At 50.0% G+C, this 25,000-nt stretch overlaps 3 protein-coding genes across 4 annotated transcripts in view; 2 read left to right on the top strand and 1 right to left on the bottom strand.

The window, feature by feature from the left end:
• Window positions 1–14,013, top strand: part of GNAI3 (G protein subunit alpha i3) — a 32,388-nt gene extending 18,375 nt beyond the window's left edge. The window contains exons 4-9 of the mRNA XM_085318778.1: window positions 972–1,129; window positions 8,204–8,332; window positions 10,805–10,934; window positions 11,517–11,670; window positions 12,560–12,769; window positions 12,865–14,013. Coding sequence (XP_085174904.1) covers window positions 972–1,129; window positions 8,204–8,332; window positions 10,805–10,934; window positions 11,517–11,670; window positions 12,560–12,750 — 762 coding nt within the window. The 3' untranslated portion in view covers window positions 12,751–12,769; window positions 12,865–14,013. The remainder of the gene's footprint in view (window positions 1–971; window positions 1,130–8,203; window positions 8,333–10,804; window positions 10,935–11,516; window positions 11,671–12,559; window positions 12,770–12,864) is intronic.
• Window positions 14,014–15,068: 1,055 nt separating this feature from the next.
• Window positions 15,069–23,951, bottom strand: GNAT2 (G protein subunit alpha transducin 2). 2 transcript variants are annotated; one of them, XM_085318779.1, is made up of 9 exons: window positions 23,759–23,951; window positions 22,811–22,853; window positions 22,512–22,653; window positions 22,094–22,251; window positions 21,710–21,838; window positions 21,052–21,181; window positions 18,377–18,530; window positions 17,668–17,873; window positions 15,069–16,208 (listed from the first exon to the last, which is right to left on the bottom strand). In XM_085318779.1, exons 1-8 carry the CDS (start codon window positions 23,874–23,876, stop codon window positions 17,683–17,685), a joined length of 1,065 nt encoding a protein of 354 aa, XP_085174905.1. In that variant the 5' UTR covers window positions 23,877–23,951; the 3' UTR covers window positions 15,069–16,208; window positions 17,668–17,682. The 2 variants fall into 2 exon arrangements, with proteins under 2 accessions (XP_085174905.1, XP_085174906.1); XM_085318780.1 differs by lacking the exon at window positions 23,759–23,951 and adding an exon at window positions 23,351–23,400.
• Window positions 23,875–25,000, top strand: part of AMPD2 (adenosine monophosphate deaminase 2) — a 10,825-nt gene continuing 9,699 nt past the window's right edge. Inside the window, exon 1 of the mRNA XM_085318773.1 lies at window positions 23,875–23,989. Within this exon, the coding sequence (XP_085174899.1) occupies window positions 23,875–23,989 (115 nt within the window). The remainder of the gene's footprint in view (window positions 23,990–25,000) is intronic.

Below are 25,000 nucleotides of genomic sequence, written 5' to 3'. Positions count from 1 at the left end.
CTCTGAATGCTCAAAAAGAAAAAAGACCCTCTCCCTTTAAGTCCAAGCTATTTGAATTTTTAAGGAAACATTCAGTTTTGGGTTAATTTGCTTGGCCTCTGATGTCAGTGCCCAGAGTGTTTCAAAGCATTGTGCCACTTGGTCTTTAAGCTGAGCCAAATAAATCTTGAACGTGAACTTACAGGAAAATATGTCCTCTACTAAGATTTCTGAGAAGAATTTCTCGTGCTATAGGGCTAATGTACTCAAATCCTGATCAGTCTATTCTATCTGCTAGTAAAATGCTTGACTAAGAAATTGCTTATCGCTGTCTCCCTTACTTATGACAGCTGTTGAAGCAAAACACAGTTTATCAAAGCTTTAACTCGTGATCATCCAAAACTAGCTTTTGATACTGAACTTTTCCCTGCTGCCACAGTACACAATACCTTTCTGTAATAAAGGTTTTTCATTTAAAACTATTTTTTACAGTATAACTTTTTCATTAGCCTCTAATAGAACACAGTCATCCTTCTTAACTATTAGGATTTCAGATGAATTTTATCATATGCCAGATTACTGAAAGCTTGTATTTCTGATGTGAATGCTGCATGTTACACTGGAGTAGTGATCCCTGGGGTGGAGGTGCTACGGAAGTGGTGTGCGCCACATGCTGTCACCCTTGATCAGCACATCTCATTGCATGGGCTGGAGGAGATGGCTTCTTGCACAGAGCTTGCCTTTCTGGCCAAAGGAGAAAAATAGCTTAATAGTTTGGAGGAGAAGACAAGAATAGAGTGTGTGTGTGTGTGTGTGTGTGTGTGTGTGTGTGTGTGTGAGAGAGAGAGAGAGAGAGAGAGAGAGAGAACACGGTTCCTCAGCGTACTTGCTGCTGCTTCCAGGATGAATGTGGAAGTTAAGCCTCACTGTGTAAAGGTATAAAGGATGTACATCCTTTATAATTTGTTTTGGTTTTCCCCTTCTTTATGCAGGATGATGCCCGCCAGTTGTTTGTGTTAGCTGGAAGTGCAGAGGAAGGTGTGATGACTGCTGAGCTAGCTGGTGTGATTAAGAGGTTATGGAGAGATGGTGGGGTCCAAGCCTGCTTCAGCAGATCAAGAGAATATCAACTTAATGACTCGGCGTCATAGTAAGAAACCGTTACCAAATGCTGATGTTCAAAAAGGTCCTGTGTAACTGAAAGCAATATGGGTATTTTCCTGGCAAGGGTGCTCCCCTGAAACTGGTCTGTTTTTTCGCAGGATGAGGTTCTCAAGATCGCTTTGTACTTCACCTGCCTAAAGTCACTCTTATTGTTTCTATTCCCTGTGCGTTCTGCTGGAAAGAATACATTCCTTATTTTGTGACTGGGCAAATCTCTCTTTAGTGGAAGAACAGTTTCTCCACTCACAGTAAAACAAATTCTTACAGCAGATGATCTATGTGACCTTTGTTTATCCCTACAGAAGGGAGTAATACTCCTGAAACTGAGCTTCTGATTATTTTTTTWAAAAAAAAGGAAAAACAAATTGTGATGAGAAATATTTCCAATAGTGGAATCTCCTATTCTGACAAATTGATATTCATGCAGTTCTTGCCTTATCTCTCACTGTTTTTCTATTCCTGTGCCCAAAGCCACTCAGGCAGTGTTACAGGCTAGCTATAAACCTACTAACTGTTCTGTTTGAGAAGCATGCAGCTGGTTAACAGTTGGAAAATTATGACTGCATAAACAGCATGGAGCACTGTAAGCTGCTGCTGGGTAGTTGATGAGACTCATCCAGAATGCCTCATCTCTTTCTAAGCAAAAAGTTAGTGCAGGGAGAGGAAACTTTCTTTTAATGAGCAAAACAATTGTGTTGTCTATCTTCCCCCCCACACACACACACCTTGGTTTCTCTAGAACTAGGGTTTGAAACCCTAGGGATGACTTTGAGGTCAGTTGTGCTTCCTGATGCCCACCTAAAAAAGTCCCTCAATTTGGCCAAGTTCTTACACTTTAAAAAATAAAATTAGCATGGAAGTGCTTTATAAAGAAACTATAGATGTGTCACAGCTTGCTTATCTACAGGTTCTGTACAGACAATATTTTAATCTGAAAATAAGCAAGAATTTCTATAAAACTGTAACACTTTGGCAGACGGTCATGAGCTTAGATCAAGGTAACTGAGTTGACGACAGGAGGCTTGCTCAGACTCTTGTGTGCCTCTGCATCATGCAAGGCAGAAATTTCAGATTTAAAAGGAAGAAATGGGTACATGAGGAGGGCAATGAATGAGAGAATAGATTTAATGAAAAGATGGTGGCAGAGAAGCAAAGATTAAGGACTTTTCAAGTAAAGGATTGAGGGCAGAAAGCAGAAGTGGAGATGAGATTGACTTTACRGTCTTCGTCTTACAGCTGCCTCCTTAGGCTCCAGCCAAAGTACCCCTTGGCTAGCTTTGAAAGAGTCAGGACCAGGATGAAGGTGACCTGGAAGAAAAAGGACAGAAAGGGGTCAGGTTTGGTAAGAAAAGGGGTAAATATGSTTTAGTGAGTGCTAGCTCGATCCTACTGCCTTTCAAATACTGGATTCCAGAGGCTTTATTTCTGCTCCTAAATATCCACAACCCACCTGTTTTCCATCTCTGGTACTAATGTGTGCAGACAAAAGCACTCTGAAGAGTTATTCTAGTGGGCTGGTATCAAATCTGCACGGCACAGTTCTCTCTAGCCTGTTGATGACCCATGTGGTGTTATTCTGATACATGCCTGATCGAATTTTGCTTCCTGTCCTAAGACCAAGTAGCATTAAAGGAGCATTCTTGAAATTCACAGCCATGCAGCTCAGAAGTTAGGAGACGAAGTAAGAGCTCTTCGGTGCAGAGCACAATCCCATAATTTAGTCCTGTTTTCTCTTTTTTTCCTCCCCACAGGACATCTGCCTTAGTAGYGTACAGATAAGCTGGCCAAATGAGCATTCAGTTACTATTTTCTTTTGTTTATTTGGTGCTTGGCTCCTGGCTTGCCTTATTTTCTGCTGTTCCTCAGTCAGCTCCTGTGTCATGCTTAAAGAGGGTGCTGCTCGTCTTGCACACATGTGACTAGCATCAGGAGAGAAGCCTGCTAGCYTTTTGCATAATTTGCCTAAGGAAATTCCACTTCCCTATTCCTTTCAATTCCCCTTACAAACAGGACTGAAAGCTCAGGCTTAGCATCTCATAAGTGTGTGTCCTGTTTGAAAGGTCTGGTTTTCTCAACTGAAATTCAGCAGCGCACTTTGTTTCAAGCACGGCTCCTGCTGACTGGCAGCAGCTGAGTGCTGCTCCTCGCTTCAGATCAGACCTCGGGGCCTCTTGCAGGATGCCCAGGAAAAAGAGGAACATATGATGAGCGATCACTTATGAAAAGTAGGTGCCATGACTAACATCGCGCAGCGGCTCGGTGGCGGAGAGCCAAGGCAGCACTCAGGGCAGCACTGAACTCTACTGAAAACTTCTTCCTGCTGTTTGCTGCCTTATCGCACGGCATCAAGCGGCCACGTGGGAGAAGAGAACTAACTGTAACAAGCGTTGTAATGCACATGCGGAGGGCGGGGGTGAGCTCTCAAAGGTGCCTTGAGTCATGACGCTAGTCGGGGTGACGAGTCCTCTAAGCTCTGCGTGTTTCCTCTTGCTTTCTGAGGAACTGAGTAACTTCTGGTCTAGAAGTGCGGATGTTCCAACGCTAGTGTAGATGATCACTTAGCAGCCTACATCAGATCACCATCTTATAATTGTCCCTCTAGCAACTGTTTTGCTTCCTGATGTCGTATTTCAAACATCTATATTTTTAACCACACTGCAGCAACTTCCTGTTCCTTGCTTAACTGCCATTTGAGAAAATGACTCTCTGCTTCTGTCTCTAGAATCAGTAGTATGGAGAAACATTTCAAAGTTCACGCACAATTCTTGGTTTAATAGCTACAAAGCACAAAAGACTGATCATGCGGCAGTGTGGATACTTGGGCATGTTACTGTCTTGCACATTTCTGCAGTTACTTCAATCTGATGCTTGGAAATGTAGGTAAACAGATAATGCTCTTAAAATATCTCGCTTGCTGGTATCACTACTTTTCCAAAGTTAGTGCAGGCACCAGTGTGCAGATACTGTAGGTGATTTTTGTAGGCTCACAGGCAATTAGCRTACTTTCTGACAAACTGTTATCTATTCTGGCATATTTTGTCTTGCTCTCATGTGGCAATTTTGGCCTAAATTCTCTGATACTTTTGATGCTGGGTAAAACCTAGATTATTTTTGTGTGGAGTTCTTTTTGGTTTTTTTTTTTTCCTTCTCTCTGCTTTCAAGTAGAAGTTTGCAGGGCATTGCCCTCATTTGTATCCTGGCACTTTCTTGTGATTTTTTTTTTTTTTTTCCCCTGGAGTAGCATTGCCTTGGGATCACAGCTCATGTTTTAGAAGCAAGCCTTTTCATCTGCAAAAGCCTCTGCTGAAGGCTTGGGGCCTGGCTCACTTGGAGCAAATGAGCACTCAAATTAATAAAGGTAATATGCAACATTCCCTCTTCCTGGAGATGCTGCTCTGATACCTTGTTTTCTGTTTTGCTTAATGTCATCATTTGCCAAAATCTAGCTAAGCGTAAAGGGAATGATGAAGCAGACTCCTGTGAAGAAAGTGACTCTCAATATTTAGATGTGGGATTCAGCAGGTCTTCACCTATTTTCTTCTTGATGCAGGGGGACTTGGCTATAGATGACTAAGTCTCCGTGAGCCGCCAGCCTCTGTGGGAATGCTACGTCGTCACTGCTTGCGTCTTGACTGACCCACGTTCTTTCGATAATCTTTCTTGAAAGCATCGTGTTCAGTGGTGACAAATGGAGACCACCTRGATACCAAACCTGCTGTTTGCCCGCTCGCCTTCGCTCCCTGGCACGGCAGCCGAAGGCAGGCATCTGTTTGCTGCTCTCCCTCCAGGCCTTAGCGACAGCCCGCCCCCCCTTCCTCTCTCCTGTAGCTCAGGCTGTGGATAGTTGTTCATAATAAATGCTTTGTATGAATCTTTTAGAGCTTTTTTGGCCATTTTTTTGGCCTTGAAAGCATTTTTTTCCCAGCACTTAGAGGAAATGRATGGGATTGTTAGGAAAATACCATTCCAGGGCTTGTGTGAGCTTGTGGAGGAGGGGAACTGCATTATCTTCCCCGACTGAATGTTGTCCGTTCCAGCACATCCTTCTGCCGCTGTCAGCGTTTCTGAGCAGAGCAGTGAGAAGTCAGTCCCTTGTCTCGGATTATTTTGAAGCTAACAGGTTTTCTAATCATCCTGGAACTGCAAATTCTTGCACATTTAGGAACTGAACTAGTGCCAGGAGTGGCTCAGGATGCCCTGGAAAAGCTTGGGGGGGGGGTCACCAATGCAAACATGAGTTAGGCTTTTTGGTCAATGTTTTTTGTGCTCAAACCATAATTTCTAGGGTGCAAAACCTTTTTGCAAGCTTGTCTTTGCAAGATGGTGTTAAAGCATGAAAAAAGTTGGCTTTGTAAACACAGGGATACGAAGTGGGGAGCAAGTGTTGTGGGCTCAGCATGCGAAGGAAATCTGTGGTGGCAAAGGAGGCTGTGAAAGGGGGGTTCAAACTGTGTGGGACGTAGAAAGATTCAGTAAAGTATGAGTTTTCAGCTCTTCAAAGAATATTATGATAAATGTCTTTTAAGCTGTCAAACCGACTGTGGCCGATGTAGCCTGGAACCATGAMTCTTGGACTGTGCTCCTTCGTTTTTTCTTCGGGTTCCTCTAAATCTGTGTGGTAGAGAAACTAGCAGGAGTCTGCCCTGGCTGGGCTTTGGGAGCCTGACTTTGTTGGGTGCTGCCATGTGGGCATGATTGCTTCTGCTGCCCACTAAGTCAACTGCCTCCGGTAAGCCGTGGGCAGCCTGAGGAGGCAGTATGCTACATCTGCAGCATGCGTGCTTTGGGTGGCTCTTCTGGTACCAAAAAATCCTCAGTGCCTGGTGTTCCAACCACTTAGGCATCTCCGTGGGATCTTGTATTTATTTGTCCTTTGAGTCTCCCTGGAATTAATTTGGCAAAGCATTTTTTTTTTCTAAGGGAACTTGCAGATACAGCTCTGCTTCGTCTGATGCACCTTGTTCTGCTAATTGGTACGCAAGTGTTCGAGCGGCACTTTGCAATTCGTTTGATGGAGGTTGCCTGAGTCCATTCACTCTTCAGTAGGTGCTTAAAAAGACTTAAGTAGAAATTATACCAGTTTCACTGCCCAAACTTCTTGTGCTGAAAGCTGGTGATTACAGACAGATGCTTTACAGCTTCAGCTTGCACATCTATCACTCTAAGTGATTCAGGCTAGCCACGTGGCATTTATCAAAGCCAAGCTGTTCAAAGTTGCCAATTTGGTTTTAGGTAGCACTTACATCTCTTCCATTARTTTCTGAACAACCATGCCCTAGCACTCACTGTTAATGCTGTTGTTCCTTTATTTTCTTTGCTTTTTGGCTTGTATGTATAGGGTGTGTTTTTTTTATTTTTATTTATTTTTTTTCCCCTCCCTCCCCTCAGGAGTATTTTGTTGCTAGGGTGGTTGTGGTCTGGTGCACAGATAAAACACATCTCCATCTAGTCTGTGTAGCTAACTAATACTGATAGTAGAAGAGTGGGGGGGAAATGTGTTATTTCCTCAGCAGAAATATTTTTTAACTGATGCAGCTCTTACTAAACTGAAACTAAAATTGGTCCTAAGTATCAGTTATAGGTACTGTGTTTCTGGTCAGTTTACRAACATGTCAGCCCGCTGAACAGAAGAACAGAGTGAGGGGAATTGGCCCTCTTTGGGCTAAAGCCACTTGCAGGTACCAGCTTTTTTAGAAAAGCCATACTTGCAAGGCRAGCACAGGCAGGAGACTGGAGGGTAGGCTGGATTCTTCTGGGATTCAGAAAATAGGTCAGTGCTCTGCAAATGTCTGCTGACATTCTTGGCCAAAGGAAATGCCTACGTTGAATGCTGAAGCTGATGAAGGGGTGAGGTGTCACTTGCAGTACATTGCCTGCTTGATGRTGTTTAAAGGCAAGTGAAATTTGGGGCTCCTGGCATAGCTTTCGGGTATACGACAGGGAGCGATTCCAGGCTGACGACTGTTYTGTGATAGTCTTTGGGAGGGCAGGCGTTAAACTAGTGTAAAATTGGCAACATCTCACAGCTGTACARTACTGTATCAGATAAAAACATGCCTGGTACTGACAGGGCCCTAGCAGTGAGGGATAACACTGTGGGCCGCTGTGCATGGACGAGGCTGTCGCTTGCTTCCAGTCCTTTCGAAATGGAGTTGGATTAAGTAATGCTCTCGTGCTCCGTGGAAGCAGAAGACCTTCACCTTCCCCAAAACAGGAAAAAAAAGAGCTCAGTGATGTTGGTTAGAGCAGGATTTATGACTTGGTTGGAGATGATGTATGCCTCTAATGTGTCTGAGAGCCTAACTTCAAAGGGAATGTGCTGAAGCTGGAATTAGTTGGGGGGTCTCAGTGGACACACTGCTGCCATGCTGCAGAGAAACAGATTCCTCCCAGCGGCCTTTAGGGGAGCTGGCGTGCTTTGTGTGGCAACCTGGGAGAGGCACACTGGTTTCCAACAGTCTCCTGGAACAGCAAGGCAGCTGTGCTTCGGGTTGTGTTAAGATTATTAAATTTGCAGCTTTGAAAGTGAGCAACTTTCTGCTGTGTCCTCCAGAAAGCTAGGAGTAAGGCGCCTTTGGTTGTTAGCTTGCTGTTGCTGAAGTAGGTGAACGAATCCCCCTGTTCCGAGAGTAGTTCTTCACACTTAATTCTTTCTTGCTGTTTCATCTAGTATATTCTTGCCTTTTAAAGCGAGCCACTGGATTTATTACCTTGTGCTTTGATGTGAAAGACCTTGACTACTTTGAGTTGCCCTGAGAGATACTGGTCTTGGCACGGCTTCTGCATCTGCAGTACCTCTCGTGCTATCCTACGGTTAGACTTTGCTCCCTGACTAGCTAAACCCTACCCAGCATGTGCTGTAAGGTGATTATGAGGAGTGTAAAAAACTCTGGGATAGACTGGGGAGGGAGAAGGAGTGGGTGGGTGTTGGCTTGTTTGAGATCTGTACTGTATGAAGATGAATAAATTTCGTGTTGACTTTCTTCTGCAATTTATAAAAGATTCATAGCAAGCAGGCAGACTAAAAAAAGCGCATCTTGTGTTGTCTCTTTTGGTTTAGTTACCTAAATGACTTGGATAGAATATCCCAGCCGACCTATATTCCGACTCAGCAGGATGTTCTGCGGACCAGAGTTAAAACTACAGGCATTGTGGAAACTCACTTCACCTTCAAGGACCTATACTTCAAGTAAGTGAAGGACACTGCTTGTCCCTGTGGACTGCAGTGATTTCTTCAGTGCTTGGTTGTGGTAGGTTCCACACCTGCACTGCAAAACTTCTTGCACTGTTTTAACTGTCCTCCTCACCTCTGTTAAACTCCCTCTCTACTGGCATTGCTCACTGGAGATACCGGTTTGACTTTTGTTTGCCTTCTTCTGTTCTTTTCAGCTGCTTTTATGTGGAATCACAGACACAGGTACTGACTGCTTGTTTACAGGATCAAAAACATACTAAAAGGACACTGACTGCTGGAGTTTTGAGTTTTGAATTTAACCCCTTCCTCTGACGTGGAARATGGAGTTCTCTCTGAAGGCACAGTCTTAGCACTGGGCTGCATGATGTCCTCTGCAAAGCTTTAGATAACTACTGACTCTTGCTGCAGAGCAGGCCTGGGGCATGCAGAAGTGTGCCAGGGACTGGGTGCCTTTGTGTGATGCTGCAGAGGCTGGGACTTGTCTRTTCTTTCTCTCTGCATGCTAAATCCAGTCCCTGAAGGGTTCAGGTATCAAGCCTGGCCTTGGCAGTGTCCCTTAAGTATCACTAATCAAGTTCGTTCTAACCTGTGTAGCAGCTGCTAGYGTGCAGTTTAGCTGTCGTCTCCACTTGATCTGCTCATTAGAAAATCCTCGCTTTGGATCCCAAGCGTGCTCCTGACGTAGAGCCTAGAGCTCCATTTGCCTGGCGTTAGTATTGTGCCAGGTGGAGGTAGGGAAAYGCAGTGTCTGTCTCGGGCAGGTTATCTTTCTCCATAGCAGTGCTTAAATCTGTTGCTCAAGGCCTTTAAGATTTGCTTGCTTGTTTTGAGCTTGTGTTTGACAACAATTTGAAAGAGCTGTAGCAGCAAAACCTACATGTTGCTTAGAAAACCTGATTTGTTTGCACACTTTTTGGAAGAACGGTAGCATTTTGACTTCTGAACTGCCTAACTTATCAATCGCTTAACCAGAAATGCCTAAGCACTTTGCATCACTGAGCTATTTATATAGATTCTGGTTAGTCCAGGGGAAACTTGTCTTACGTCGTGATACATTGGGATTAGTACTTCCAGCTGTAGCGTGCAGTGCTCTTTTAAAAGCATCATGTCTGACTAATGGACGAGTGAGCTAGAGGTAGCTGGCATACTCGGTTTAATCAGTTTAACCCTTTGTTTAAAGTGAAGTGGTTGAGCACTCCTAAGCATGTGCCCCTGTTGTGAAGTGGGGAATTGCCCTTTCCCAAGCCTGCCTGGAGTGACTGATCACGTGCAGAGCTCGAGACGCGAGGCGTCTCATCTCGGAGGGGTTTGCTCCACAGAGGAAGGCATTAATACATCTTAAACTCTGAAGCTGCCATCTTTCCTGCTACAGAAGTCTTGATATTAAATCTCAAACACTAATAATAGGCTGAGGTAGCCTTAGTACAACTGTGACTTGAATTTGAATTAGCTTGGAGAAGCTGAGTTGTAAAGGATGCTGTTTCTTTCCAGATGTCTCTGCACCAACAGGAGAGGATAATGGCAAATAATACAAGCTAAGTAAATAGCCTGTAACTTCATATAGATTTTCATCTTTCCTGCTGTAGTCCACTGGGATGGCTTATCTTAAATAGAAGATTGGAGTTAGCTGAGCTGCCCTTCTGGCTCCTTTGTTTGATATGATTAAATTGCATTACTTTTGGCCCACGCTGAAAAGTTTCTCTTGCTTGTCTGTTTGCTCTGATAAGAAATCAATGTTTATGATTTTTCTTAGCTCTTGGATATTGACTTGTATCTGACTTGATTTAATTAAGTCACAGCCCATAGGAGCATAGTGAGGAATACTGCTTTTCATCAAAATACTTCAGCTGTAACTTTCCGAAAAACCTGCTTGCATTTCTTTTTTTTTTTTTTTGGGGGGGGGGGGGATTCTTTGTTTTCTAATTCTTCCTGAAGCCTCTAAATTCTCTCCTTTTTTTTTTCTTTTATACATAAAACTATTGCTTAATCTCATCACTCTTCCTGAGTCCCAGTARCAGCATGCAGGTAGTATGTTCCAGATAATTCCTTGTCAGACACAGATTTAATTAACTGGAAGAGCTGATGATGAGTAGGTGTTTGGAGTCCAGTCAAGCAAATAGATTGTTGCTARGGAAATAGGAGACTGAGAACAAAGTAGTATGCCCTGGTGAATCAGCAGACTCCTGGATAGCGATGCAGGTGAACCTCTACTTCTTCCTGCTGAATTTGTTCTAAAGAAAATATCTGATTAAAAAAAAAAAAAAATAATGGGAGTTCTCCTGACATACGCCAGACTGGAGGCTTTGAATGGTTGGCCTGTCTTATGGAAGGTTGTGTATCTGTTTTCCCCTATGTCCTGCTTGTTTGACAGTACATAAATAGGTGAGCTTTCTCCATCTCCTGTAAACAGAGTGGGTGCTCGGGAGGGAGGTCTCCATAGCCTCTGAGATCTTCTGCCTCTCCTAGGATGTTCGATGTGGGTGGCCAGCGGTCAGAGCGGAAGAAGTGGATCCACTGCTTTGAAGGTGTGACAGCGATCATCTTCTGCGTGGCCCTCAGTGATTACGACCTCGTCTTGGCCGAGGATGAGGAAATGGTATGTTACTGAGGAGTTACTGATCCCTGGCTGTGTTGCACTTGGGAGAAGTGAGGTGGAAGCTGGTACAGCCTGTACCCCGCTTCGCGGGGGCTATGTTTGTCTTACTCTGTTTGCTTTTTCTGGTTCTTTGAAATGCTGTTACAGGGCAATTGTTTTCTTAAGTGACCTGGCAGGAAAGCTGTAAAGATGAGTACTTTCTTACAGCAGCCTGCAGCATCTTGCCCCAGAAACTGATAAACGTAATGCAGAAATGAGATTTTTCTCCAGGACCTGTTTACAGGAAGGTATTTTGTGGTGCTGTCACTGCAACATGTTCCACTAGGCATGAGCACCTCCTTAGAGGAACAAATCCATCCAGTAAGAGTTATAGGATGGGGAGGCAAGCTGACCTCTGCTCAGGGTCATGGCCACGGTCTTCATRATGAAGTGGCAGCAGCAATGTCTGTGGTACGCGTTTCAGCAGTGACGCTTGACACTTTAGTCTACTGGCTTTTGTAATAAAGCCTGTCTGTTCACCCCACCCCATCCTCCCCTAGTAACTTTGGAATCATGCATCACTGCTTCCATTTTGCTTTTCAGAATCGGATGCATGAGAGTATGAAACTCTTTGACAGCATTTGTAACAACAAATGGTTTACAGACACATCAATCATTCTCTTCTTGAACAAGAAGGACCTGTTTGAAGAAAAGATTAAGAAAAGCCCACTAACGATTTGCTATCCAGAGTACACAGGTAAGGTTGGGCAGACAGAGCTGCATTTTATCTGTATCACCAGGACCAAGAATGAGTCAATTAAAGCCTACACTATCCAAGATAACTTAAGAGCTTGTCATCTTCCTTATTCCTTTAACTCTGTCCCTTGGACTACATCGTAGGGCTGTCCAGTTAGCTGATAGCGCCATTTCTCAGAAGTGATGTGGTCTTGCATGTCTGTGGTTCARAATGGCATTCTTCCATGTGCTTTATGGCCTGCGGACTATGAGTTGCAGAGACATTAAATAGTATCGCACTTGAGCAAATCGGAGTCGCTCCTCATTTTCTGCATCTCGTTAAGACAATACTTTAATTAAACTCTATTTCAGAGGCAACAAAATGTATCGAGAGCCTAGCTAAGMCATATGGTCAGCCTAGTGTATCTGCATTTCCGCAGTAGTCTGTTCTACAGCCTGTCGCTGCTGTGGCCTGCACAGGGATGATGCTTTCCTAATTGGTGCTTGAGGCATTTAGATTTTTGAAATGGTCCGTCCTTCAAACCTGTTTATTCCTATCACTTGTCACTTCTGAGGTGAATTGCATGYTTCTAGCATGAAGCTTCATGCAACGTTCCCCTTTAGATCTCCAGATTGTATACAAAGATGTTGATTCCCATCTCTGGGCAGGGAGAAGGTTGGAGTGGGGGGAAATCAGTGCATTGCTGAAGTGAATGACTTGTCCAAGGTCACTGACCAGGCCAGAAGCTGGGAATAGAACTCAGGTTTGCAAGAAAGGGTTAATGGTAGATTTGGATTTGTAGCTGGATAAGGCAGATGGTTGCAAGCAGCTTAATGTGTACTTAAAAGATCTGTGTCAAAACTCTCTGCTGTGAGCTGCTGGCCAAAGTAAGGGATCTTATCTTTTTCAGGCTCCAACACGTATGAGGAAGCAGCTGCATACATCCAGTGTCAGTTTGAAGATCTGAACCGAAGAAAAGACACCAAGGAGATCTACACGCACTTCACCTGTGCCACTGACACTAAGAACGTGCAGTTTGTGTTTGATGCTGTTACAGATGTTATCATTAAAAACAACCTGAAGGAATGTGGACTCTATTGAGGAGGGCTGTGGGAAGGAGGTAAAAACTGAGCTGCTCGTAAAGTTTAAGCTTTGTGCACCAGCTTGGTCTGACTTTGCCTTGTACCTCACTAATGCTCCGCGTTCTCTTTTCAGTTTTTACGATGCAGCGTTTTGAGAACCAGACTCTTTGCTGCCTCGTGGGGACAGCTGCAAGCATGAACAGGACCAGGGAAACGAAAACAGCATGCAGAATCGTTGCATTCTTTAGCACAATCTTCTGTATTAGGGACCTTTTTATTGATATGGGATGTTGAAGTTAGATCAAAATGGAACAACTGTTAGTGTGACTAGATCATCCTGGCATCGTTTGGATGGCATACTCTCAAATGTGTACAGCTGTTGTGAAGTTGAGGTGCTGGATTCCAGACCTTCAATATGTAGCTTTCTCTTTCTTTGATTAACAAGCCACCACTAGTCTGTTTTTAAGGTTTTTTCCATCAAGAAAACTATAACTTTACTAAATTTTATTTCTTTATTTGCAAACAAATCTTGTTTTAAAAATAAAAACAACAAAAAAATCACTTAACTATGCACATGTGACCAGATCATGCAGAAAGTATTCCTCTTAGCAGGAACTCTTTGTTTTTAACACTTGGTATGGTCAGAATTTAATATTTCAGCAACTGCTTAAAGGATCCTTAGAGCTCTTATGGTGATAGCTTTGGCTCTTTCTGATGTGTACTTCGTTACCATCCTGCTACAAATACCATAAGGCTTTAGAAAGAAGCTTCTGTAGAAAGATAAAGTCTTTTTAGCTTGTAGTTGGGGGGGGGTGAATGTGGTTTATGCTGATATCCAAATTGAGATTTATACTGGTGTGGTAAGCATAAAGCCAACTTCGTGGTGAATGTGTACCTGGGCTGCATCGGTTGGAGAGATGAAATGCGGAGCTCCAAACTGGATGGAAAATACGTGCTGCTTCAGAGCTAAATCAGCCACTTGGATTCTTGTGCATTTGTGGTCTAAACCAGTGGGCAGTTTTGTAAAGGGTGCACCTCGTTCTGCATTTGCCATGGCCTTTTCTGTTCAGAGACTTCTAAACTGTACTGACAGCATGCCTTTACTTTGTATATGTGGTGCCAAATTCCTGTTTGCCATTGTTTTTACTGTAGTAATGTTCATAACCATCAGTACATTCCTTTGCTGAACCATTGCATTGAGACTCTTTTCCCAGTTTGTCATGTGTACAGTTTCAATCTGTTATAGTTGTTGGCAGTATTAAAATGGTGAGTAAACAGTTTAGCCTTTTCCCTAGTTTATTCTTAACTCTTCCAGAAATATTCTCCCTTTCTGAACTTTGTCAGTCTGGTTGGAGAAAGAAGGTAGGCAGCTCAGTGGAGAGTGGGCGTAATTAACGGGACAGGCTAAGGAAGGTTCCTCTTGCTTTATAATACGTGACTGTTGATGCTGTGTGTGCAGCCAGTTCTGTTGCTCCCAAAGATTTGGGTTGTGCTGGCACAGATAGAAAACAGACATCCAGTCGTTCATCAGGATTACTGGCAGATGGTTAGCTTGTTACGTATTAATAGCACAAGTCTTATTTCATCTTTCAAACCTGATGGAAAAATGACTGCTCTGAACATGATGCAAATGTAACCCATCTTCGAAGATGCTTGCCTTGTAATACAGCACTGCAAGAATGATGCATTTCAGGGATGCTTCTAGGTGTTGTAAATGTCTGCCCCATAGTATTTGTAGAATTTCTAATGTGCAGCAATGTTCAGTAGCTATAAAGAGTGTGTATATTCTGCATTTTTTCCCCAAATTGCCTTGAGCTCTATTGACTCTTAACAATTTCCTTTTAGACAAACCTTGAGGCTCTACTTCAGCTGCATAGTAATGTGTGGAGGAGTTCACCTTTTCTTTTAAAAGAAACTCGTGCAAAGCTCACATGTAATGGTGGTACACGTCAGCACAGCGCTTCCTGACTGCGTGCTGGAGCTGCACTAGAGGCACAGCCTTTCGAGGGTCTGGGCGCATTTATTTTAATTTTTTCCCCCACTGAGCAGAGAAGGTGCTTTGGCTGCTTGCTGCTCCTAAGCAGGCTCGCTTTTCAGTCAGTGCTGACTTGGCGTGCCTGGCACCTCTGCGTCCATCCGGATCTGGTGCTCAGGAAGCTGCTGGTGGCCCTGCTCTGTGCTGCACATGGGCCCCTGGTTGATCTCAGTGGGGGATCCATATGTGGAATGTGGCTAAGGGCAAAGAATGTAAAGTATTCCTTGAGTCAAGGTTTCAGATGCAAGGAAGGGGCTTGGAAACAATTGAATGGGCAGTAATGATAGACATCCAGTTCATGCACATTTCTTTTATTTTTTTTTCCTCCTACAGTTAAATGAAGCTGTATGTGATTCTCTGCAGTAAACACTGAGAAGATACAAGACTTCTAGTCTATAGTAGCAGTACAGTTTTATTTACAAGCAGTAAAGAGAAAATACAGCTGTAAATAGCAGGATGAAAATCTTTCAAATAACCATTTCCTCTTTGTCTGACCCTGTTCCTCTTCTCTAGGTGTGATAAGTTCTCTAGACTCTGATGCATGTACTCCTTTTTGCCTGCTTCYGTGACTTTACACCTCAAAGTGGTGAAACCATGTGACCAGTGGTCTCAGGAGCAGGCAAACCACTGAGCTGGGATCTGTGCTGCTCCCTAGGATGGTTGAACAGACATAGGGAGAGTGGGAGAGAACAGGTCTGTACAGAGGAAGATGGCTACTAGAAACAGTCCCTCGGCTACTTAAGGCTGTTTAGGGGCAGATTGCACAATTTCAGGGAGCTGCAGTTGTTAACTTTTTTTTTGAAGGGAAAACTTGCTCAGAAATTAACTTAGTCTTGGCTTATTTACAGCAGGGAAAAAAAAGAGTCTTCAACAGACAAACTGAGGATGATTACCAGGAGTGAACTCTTCTTTGTCCCAGCATCCACCTTCCCCAGAAACTCCCAATTCAGTCCAATTAAGCTTTAACATGGAAGAAAATGGATTTGGCCCTGTAGAGGGGGGAAGGGCAGGAGGTTTGCCTTTCTCTGGCTTCTGCAGAAGCATTGCTTTTGGGTTTCCCCTGTGTATGGCTTATTGCACAGCTGCAGCCATGGAAGTACAGAAGTATGATGGCTCAGTATCTGTTCCTCTGGTGATGTACTGAGGACTGCCTTCTYCTTGGTGTGGCAAACCCCTCCAGATCACACTTATAAATACTAATTTTTCAAGTACTGCAGAGAGTAGGGTTTTCTTTCTTAAAAACAAAAAAGAAGTTAGAAAAAAAGGAAATGGCCGTGAAAGAGCAGGAAGTTCAGCTGCAGCCGCTTCCTATTTTGGTCTTGAAAGTATGTGGCTTGCTTAGGCTGGTCTTAGAAAAAGTGGGGTCCAAGTAATTTTTTTTGCTTAATCCTTTTGGCTCTGCTCAGCAGAATGGTGATGCTAAATAGACGTCGTATTCTCTTCTAGCAGGAAGGAAGAAGAGGTGGTTAAATGCTTTCAAACAACACAGCTTAGGTTTTAACTTAAAAGCCTGGCAATCAGAAAGGGTTGTTACAGAGAAGCAWACTTTCAGTGCACAAGATCAGCAATGTTAAATTCATTGCCTTAAATCGTTTGACCCAGGCAGTTAGCAAAAAGCCTGAAAGTAGGGATGGTATAAATATTAAACCTGTTATTCCTGAGCTGGTCAACCTCTGTAGCTTTTGCTGCTGCATGTAACCTTGGGAGAATGCAAGACCTCCCAAGCTGCTGCCTTGACATGGTATTTTTTCCTCTATGCTCAGAGCGAGCACCCTCTCAGTTGGAGAYTGCTGAATGCTCTGATTAGAAAGCAGTTTTGTTCACAGCACACAATGCACAGCTCAAGTTGGAGGCCTTTAACTCCCCCTTTCCACCCCCCATCCTCTTGCAGGCCACTTGCGCCTGCGGGGAAGCTGTCTTCCTGCTTGTGTTTTTTCTTGCTTTTCTATTAATGGTCGGGGACAAGGCAAGCTCCTGCAATTGCTCACTTTGCTCCCTGAAAAACAGAAGTACTGAAGCCAGTGGCTGGAAGCTCTTTTGAAAGTGGGGAAGGGGAGAAGAAATTCCCTGCTGCTTCTCGGGGTAGTGGGCAAATGCGTGCTCGGCATGAACGAATAAGAGAATAAACCCTCTAAAAGCCTTGTGTTGACTAGCTAAAAGGCCAGCTGAAGCAGAGTGCTACGGGTAATTCCTGTGCCATCTCCCCACTGCAGCTGGCTATAACTCAAATTAGTCCTTCTAGCCAAGGCCGTGGAGCAGCTTCCTCGACCAGGTTTAAAACTGCTGTGGGCAAACCAGAGTAGCAGAGTGCCAGCGTGGCAACATTTACTGCGTTGTGGCAACACGAGGCCCGGAGATAACGTGGTCCAGCCAGTGCTTGGGTGCAAAATTTGGGCTATAATCTTGTTTTCATCTCTCTCTACCAGCAAGGGTGTGAACTGTGTGTGTGTGTGTGGTTTTTTTTCCTCCCCCCCCAGGCTGCTTCAAAATAATAAACAGTTAGTGCTCTCCTCTTTGGGAGACTGCACGGGAAGGAGATGGGCAGGAAACCAAACCAAAGCTTTCTGAGCAGGGAGTGCTGACCTCCCACTGGGGCTAGCAGGATCGCAGACAGTTTGTTCCTTGCCAGTCTCAGCACACCCTTGATGTTGTTTCTTTGCCCCTAGAGAAGAGATTTCCAGACCGAGACACCTCCCAGTAAAGCCTGGGAGACAGTGTCATGGTAAGGGGGTTCTTGCCCTCAGTAGCAAAACTGTCCTCGGAGCTGGGGCTGGCTGAGGGCTCCGCTGCTCCGTCATTCCCCCCACCATCCCTTCCCCTCCCCTGCTCTTTTTGTGGTTAAAAGAACTGTTTCTTTGTAACYGAAACCCGGCTGTGCTGCCGCTTGTCTCGAAGGAGTACCTGTTGTGCAGATGTTCAGAAGAGACCACAGTCCTTGAGGTTCTCTTTGATGATGACATCTGTGACTGCGTCGAACACGAATTTGACGTTCTGTGTGTCTGTGGCACAGGTCATGTGGCTGTAGATTTCTTTGACGTCTTTTCGCATGTTCAGATCAAGGAATTGGGTCTTGATGTAATTTCCTGCATCTTCGAATGTGTTGGGACCTGTGGAGGGAGGAAGCGATTTGGCTGATAAGATGCTCTGCTTAGGAAGACTACCCTGCCTGTGACCTCTCAAACCTGGGGTACCCGAGCCCCTCTTRATGCTTGCTTTCATGGGTTAAATCTCTGAAATCTGCCTCAGGAGGAAGAGGAAAGCTGGGAATTTCAGGTACTGAAGCACTTGGCTTAAAGGCAGAGAACAGCTAGAGGGGGGAAAAGCCATTTTATCCTGCCTTCAGTCCTTCCAAACAGCTTCCAGATGCTGCAGTTAACAGGCATCTTATCCTCCTTTCCCATCTCTAGTGACTTAATTTGATCCTAGCGTAATAGCAGCCTGAGACGCCACGTCTGCGTGTCKGCTCCACGTGGCTCCCCGGTGATTACTGCCAGCCTGGAGGCRGCAAAGTGCCTTTGATTTTTGGGGGGTCGCAGGGAGGAGGTTCAGGCCAGAAGCATCTTTGCAATYGTCCCCAGGCAGAGAGGGAAGGGGAACCCAACTGACTCACCATCGTACTCTGGGAAGCAAATGCTGAGATGGACTTTCTTGATCTTCTCCTCGAAGAGGTCCTTTTTGTTGAGGAACAGGATGATGGAGGTGGCGGCGAAGAACTTGTGGTTGCATATGCTGTTGAAGAGGTGCAGGGACTCGTGCATGCGGTTCTGCAAGCAAGCGGACTCGTCAGCGCGAAGCGCTTGCACTCGCTCACCGACCGCTTTTGGCAAGCGCTGCCCAAGGCAGGCCCTGAAYGTCATCTTCCCTCGGCCCAAACCCTCCCGTCGCCGAGGCAGAGGTGCTCTCGGCGAGCTTTTCCCGTGCCGAGCGGGCCCGGGCGGCAGGAGGCGAGAGCAGCGCTCTGCGACGCTCCTGTTCCTCGCAGCAGCCAAATCATTGCGGACCGAAAGTGGCTCTCTGTCCTCTGCCTGCAGCCCGGGTCTCCCAAGAGGCTGATTTCTCTTGCCTAAGTAAATAGCCCCAAAGCCCCGCTGTGCAAAGGTGTAAAAGCCTCAGATAAGCTCTGGTTGGGCTCGAGGCAGCGGGCACTGCTAAAGCTGTTAAGCATCTCTAGGCAACGTGGAGCTCTGATCCCCGCTGATGGCTCCTAGGCCATTCAGAAATGAAGGCTTAAGTTGATCTTGTTCGGGAGAATAGCTGTAGGAACAGCCCGCAGCAAAGAAACCTSGTGGCCACGTGTCGCAGCTGCTGGGAGAGGGTCAGGGGGAGCTTCCAGCTCGCGCTGTGGTGCTGCAGGAGTTTCTTTACGGACCGTAGCCCTGCGGCATCACAGTGGCTTTGGAAGGGAGCGAGGAAAAGCGGTGCATGTTTTATAGCGGATGCGCAGTTTCTGACTTGCTGCAGGGGAATCCAGGGGAGGAAGAGGATCCAGCCCAGCCCGAAGCCGTAGCCTGAGTCGAGGTTTTTGCACCCCTCCTGGTAGAGGACAGGCAGGCTGCAGGGACGCTGCGTGCTTTGGAGGTGACGGGGAAGTGTTTTCGCCTTGTCCAACATCCCGTTTCAACAGCTCTTTTGTTTTTTATCAGCTCTTTCGCAAGCAGGGTGCCTGCAGGGTCAGCTGTAGCCAAATCCAGCGTGTTCTGCGTGGGGAGAACCGTAACGAGGAGGAGAGCGCGGCGGAGGGCCTCACGCGGGGCTGCTGCTCTGCGTTCGGGGCCGGGGCGAACGTGCGCGGGGTCGCTCGCCTCGCCTAGCGGCTGGTGGTTCCTATTTGTGTCTCTCTGTCCTCTCCTTCCCCGTGTTTTGGGACACTTTACGAACRCAAGGGGAATTTTCTCAGCCTCGGCTGCTCCATCCTTCCTCTCCTGTTCGCCTTCTGCGTGCTGCTCCGGGGAATCGTCTCCGGGAGGGGGAGGTTCTGCTTTCCGCAGCTCTGCTTTCTTTAAGCTGCTTTCCCTGCTGGGTGCGCRCTGCTGGACAAACCTTCCCCGTGAATCCTCCCTCTGCGAGGCGGAGGAGCGGGGGCCCCGCTCGGAGCACCCCGAGCTCGGCACGCCTGGTGAGCCGCGCCGTCCTTCCCCGCGCTGCCGCTCGCCGGGCTCAATAGCTGCATCTTATCCCTAGTTTTCTGCCCAGCCACCGCTGATCCGGAGGGCGAAAAGCGCYGCCGCGTGAGGGCTTCCTCGTGCCGCCGTGAGCCGGGCACGGCTGCGCGGTGCCGTGCCTGGAGACGGGAGCTCGCGGTGCCGCAGCTCGCGCTGACCGGCTGCGAGCCGGCTCCYGGCTGGAGCCAGCCTGGGGCCAAGCCGGACCGCGCTGCGCCAGGGCCGGCGGGCTCCCGCCAGCACCGAGCGGGCGGTGGGCTGGTTTCTCTCCCCATCGCAGGATGGTGCTGAGAGATCCTTTCTCTGGTGGTTGCTGCTTGAAGAACGGAGCTGCCAGAGTTATCGCGGCCGTCTGACCCTACTGCTCTGCTGGGCTCAGGTTCTGGTTTGCGGGGGAAGGACCTGGAGTCAGGCCAAAATGCAGATATCGAYGGAAACAGCAACAACCTGATTTGCTTTGCCCCTCTGCCCTGGCTCGCYGGGCTTCACTTCCCAGAGATGCCTCCTCCGCGGTGCTCCCAGGTMCCCCCTGCCCTCTCCATCGGCTTCCTCCCATCCCGGGGCCGATCCGCTTCCTTTGGGTTTGYTTGTGCGGTTTTGCTGAGTCTGGAATTTTTCTCTGGTAGGATGGTGGCTCCARGAGGAGGTTTGGGAGCTGCTTTTCCTTTTGCTGCTTGGAAGGGCTGGGATTTCCCCCGCTGCCAGCAAGGAGATCGGAGCCACGGCTCCTCGACCGCGGCTTCGCCTCGCTCGGGCTGCTCGGCACAGTGGTGCGGACGCGCTCGCCGTTGGGAGCTGCGCAGAGCTGCCCGCCGCCTGGTCCCGTCCCTTCTGGCCCTTTCCCGTCYCTTCTTCATCCCTTGCGTCTCTGCCTTGCAGTTCGTAGGCACCTCTGACGACGGAGGTGGAAGTGATCCAGCTGGGATCACCCAGAGGAGGAACCCGTGCTGCGCGCGGCTGCCCAAGCACAGGGCGTTCGGCGCTCTCCCTCTCCACTCCCCCTCCGGGAGCGCGCAGCTCCTCTCCCCCGGGCTCGCCGCGGGACCTCTGCGGTACGCTGTGGGGCTGGCAGAGGGGAGCGGGGCGCACGCTCTCTGCAGGCACCTCCTGCCCCACGACCTACCACTTCGTCGTCCTCCACCAGCACCATGTCGTAGGCGCTCAGCGCCCCGCAGAAGATGATGCAGGTCACCCCTTCGAAGCAGTGGATCCACTTTTTGCGCTCCGATCTCTGTCCTCCCACGTCGAACATCCTGCAGAGGGGACGGGGGGACAATGCAGCGACACGGCTGGTCCCACCACCCCGGTGCAGGCTGACCCGGGGGCAGGGACGGGGCCACCATCTCCCTGTCCTCAGCAGCACCATGCGTGCAGAGTCACAGATCATTCCTGACCCAGGGAGAATTGGCAGTCCCCAAACATCACGGAGATGTTTGCTATGTTCATCCTTAACCCCATGCTAGAAGGGCTCCTAGTGCAGGTGATCCACGGTGGAGCCGTTACGGGATTTCCCCTACGTCTCCTCTGTGCACCTCTGTGTTCCCACCATCCACCACAACCCTGTCCTCGCTCCAGCCCCGTTTCTTTGGGGTTTCTTTAATCCCTCCACCTCCAAAGGAGGCATGTGAGGAGGGAGCAAAGGCCCACGGGCATGGYGTCCCGGGGATTCGATACCAGCTGCGACGCCAGCCTGGGAGCATCCCCGCTCGCGGTGGGACGTGCAAATCCCTCCCCGCCGGGGCCGGCCCGGCGGAGGGCTCCGCAGGACGCGCTGCACCCACCTGAAGTTCAGGTCTTTGACGGAGAACTTGGTCTCGATGATGCCCGTGGTCTTCACTCGGGACCGCAGCACGTCCTGCTCGTTGGGGAGGTAGTCGGGGGCTGTGATCCTGTCCAGCTGGTTCAGGTAGCTGGGGACAACGTGGGGTGGGGGGGGAGACGTGACGGGACGCCGACGCAAAGCCTCCCCGGCACCACCGGGGCTGAAGGCCGGCTCCGGGGYGGTGAGACCGCTGGGTGTATTTAGCGCGTGACACAGAGCTGCCCTCACCCCACCCACGGAGCTCAACGGGACCCGGCCGTCCCCGGGGCGACCCGCGGGGTGGCCCTCAGCCCGGGACGGGGATCCGCTCTCGGGCGGCAGCACCCCGGGCGCCCGCACTCACTAGGCGGCCGAGTCGTTGAGCTGGTACTCGGCGGCCCTGTCGAAGCAGGCTTGCACCCCGCCGTCCTTCCACAGCTTCTTGATGCAGCTCACGAGCTCGGGGGGCATGGTGCCCTCCTCGATGGAGTCGGCCAGGTTGAAGAGCTGCCGGCCATCGTCCTGCAAGGCAGAGCCCCCCGTCAGCACCTGCAGCACCCCCGTAAGGACCTGGGCGAGGAACCAAAGCCACCCCCCTCCCAGGAGTTTCCTCGCCTTGGGGAGGCCAAAAAGCTTGGTGGGCTTCAGCCCCGGAGCTGGGATGGGGGCTGGAGGGGCCACGGGGCTCCTTGTCCCCGGGGCTTTTCGGTCCGGCCCGAGCAGGCCGGGGGGGTCCTGGAAGGAAGGAGGGCCGGGGACGCTGCCCTGGGACCGGCACTGACCGCTCGCCCCGCCTCGGCGTAGTCGATGCCCAGCGTGGACATGGCGCGGATGATGGCCAGGATGGACTGCAGGATGTTGCCGTAGATGACGGCCTTGAACTCCATGCACTCCTCCGGCGTGTAGCCGTCCTGATGGATGATCCTGGCGGGACGGAAACGCGGGGCTCAGCCACGGCGGCGGGTGCTTTGCCCCAGCAGCCCGGTGCCTGCCCCCAGCCCCCCACCCATGGGACTTCAGACCCTCGGGCTCCCCCTGCCCATCTCGGTGGCCCTGACACGGGGCCACGGCTCCTACTCACTTCATCTGCTTCACGATGGTGCTCTTGCCCGACTCTCCAGCTCCTACGAAAGAGATGGAGCAAACCTCAGCCCCGRGAGGGAAGTGGGTGCCACACACGGACTGCAGCCCTGATGCCGCGGTGATGGGCACTGGAGCTGCTCTCTCCCCTGTCCACCCGCTGCTCCTGCCCTCATCCAGGCCCACCACCGCGGACCCGGCTTTGCTGCGTGGCCCCGCGTGCAGCGTGGTCTCCTCTCGGCCTCGCTCGTCCCCCTCCCCGATTCCTCCATGTCGGCAGCATCATTCTCGCGATTCCCTCTCTTCCCCCCTCGCTCCCGGAGCCGGATCGGGGCCGCCCGCCGGGGGCTCGTCCCATCCCTGGTGGCTCCGGCGCTCCCGCGTCTCCCGCCCGCCGCAGGCACCRCCGGCCGTCGCTTGGGTGCTTTAAGCGGCTTAAGCCGATACAGGAAGCTGCTTAGAATTAGGGTGCTAATCGCCCTGATCCCGGCGGCCCTGCCGTCACCTGGATAAGCCCCCGCCACCGCTCCCCACGGCCGACCTGCTCGGGGCTGCGTGGTCCCAGCCTGGCACTGGCGGGTCCCGGCAGGGTTTAGGGTTGCTGAGGGCAATGGGCGCCTCCAAGCACCCCTCGAAGTTGGCTCGAACCCCTCTTAGATGCAGCCCTCCAGGTGGGACTCGAGCGTCCTGGTCTCGCAGCTCCATTGTCCCCACCACCCTGGAACTCATCAGGCTAACGAGAGTCCATCTGGCGCTGCATGGGGACGGGGAAAGGCAGGGCGAGAGGAGTTGTCCCCACGTCCCCGTCCCCCGGCTGCTCGTGCTCCTTGACCATCTCTGGTGGCTCCATCCACCCAGCCTCAATGGGGTCCCTGGTGCCAAGCGGGGCCGTGGGCACGGCTCCCGTGTCCTCCCGGACGTCCCGCTCCTCCGTCCCCTCTGCCCTTACCTAGCAGCAGCAGCTTGACCGTCTTGGCCTCCTTGTCCGCATCCTCCTGGAGCTTCTTCTCCAGCTCCTTGGACCTCTTGGCCATCTCCTTGTCCTCAGCACTCGCCCCGCTGCCCATGGCCTCGTCTTCGTCGCTGAACTCCTCGAGCTCGTCTAGGTCCCCGGGCTCTTCCAGCTCTTCGCGGGGGGTGGAGGGAGCCGGCCGGGAAAGGGGAGCCCCGAAAGGCCGAGGTGGGCGCTGGTGGCCCCTTGGCGCTGGCTGCGGGCTGCCCTCGGTCCTCGCCGGCCGGCTGCCGCCGCRCTCTCTCCCTTAATTCCCCATGGGTAACCCAATTTCTGGGCCTTGGGGGCTTCTTATGCTGCCACGTGACCCCCCCCCTCCTCCGGCATGTGTTGGGGGGGGGAGGGGGAATCCAATTAGCAGAGCCCAAGATGGCAACGATTAGGGCTCGGAAAAGAAAGAGCATCTCGGGGAGGCCGGCGGGGCGGGTTACGTAAGGGGGCAGGCAGCGCCCGGCGGTGCCGGCGACCCACGGGGGCCCCGTGCCCCCCGGCTGCGCCGCGAGGGTGGCGGTGGTGGGGGGGTCCCGAGCACCCAGGGGTCCCTCCACCACCCCCCCTCAGCCCCCTATATCCCGGGCTTGCGCCCCGCTGCGCCGCGGAGGGGACAGGCGAGCGGATGGACAGACGGACGGACGGACACACGGCCCTCGCCGGCCCCCCGCGCTCCTCTCGTTTGCCTGCTCCCGGGGAAGCGGGGCTAATTGTGGCGGGCGGGTAACGAGCCCCCCGTGAGCCGCCGGCCCCTCGCCCTCCTTAAGCGCTTTACCAGGAGATCCCACTGCTGAGCCTTCCTCCTCCTCCTCCTCCTCGGGCTCAGCACCCTCACGGGGCTCAGCACCGCTGCGCCCTGGCCCACAGCTGTTATTGCCCCGGGGCCACAGAAATCTCTGGGCACTGTACTGTTATTTTGGGGGGGGGTATGCTTTTTTTTTTCATGGCCTGTAACCATTTTCCCCACTATTTGCCCCATCTCCCACCTGGTCGCGTCCGTCTGTCCCCCCCACACACACTTTGTCACTGTCCGCAGGACTGGAGCCCGGGGACATCCCGTCCCGACTGTCCCAGCACACAAAGCCCCTTCTGAGCCGCTAATGAACTTGGCGCTAACGAGAGGGGTCTAATTAACATACCTCCCCTGCCCGCGGCATCCCGTGGCAGGGGGGACGCGCGGGGGGGGGG

The sequence above is a fragment of the Rhea americana genome, unplaced genomic scaffold (genome assembly GCF_003343005.1).
Source record: "Rhea americana isolate MKP2758 unplaced genomic scaffold, rheAme1 scaffold_551, whole genome shotgun sequence".
NCBI lineage: Eukaryota > Metazoa > Chordata > Aves > Rheiformes > Rheidae > Rhea > Rhea americana.
Note: the sequence above shows the minus strand (reverse complement) of the source record. Positions and strands in the feature narration are given on the sequence as shown.

Bases quoted from the DNA above. Each gene is read 5' to 3' on its own strand.
- GNAT2 (XM_085318779.1), bottom strand. From the start codon at position 23,876: ATGGGCAGCGGGGCGAGTGCTGAGGACAAGGAGATGGCCAAGAGGTCC. The intron at 22,654-22,810 runs GTGAGTAGGAGC...CCGTCCCGCCAG, and splicing joins ACCATCGTGAAGCAGATGAA to GATCATCCATCAGGACGGCT. The intron at 22,252-22,511 runs GTCAGTGCCGGT...TCTGCCTTGCAG, and splicing joins ACGCCGAGGCGGGGCGAGCG to GACGATGGCCGGCAGCTCTT.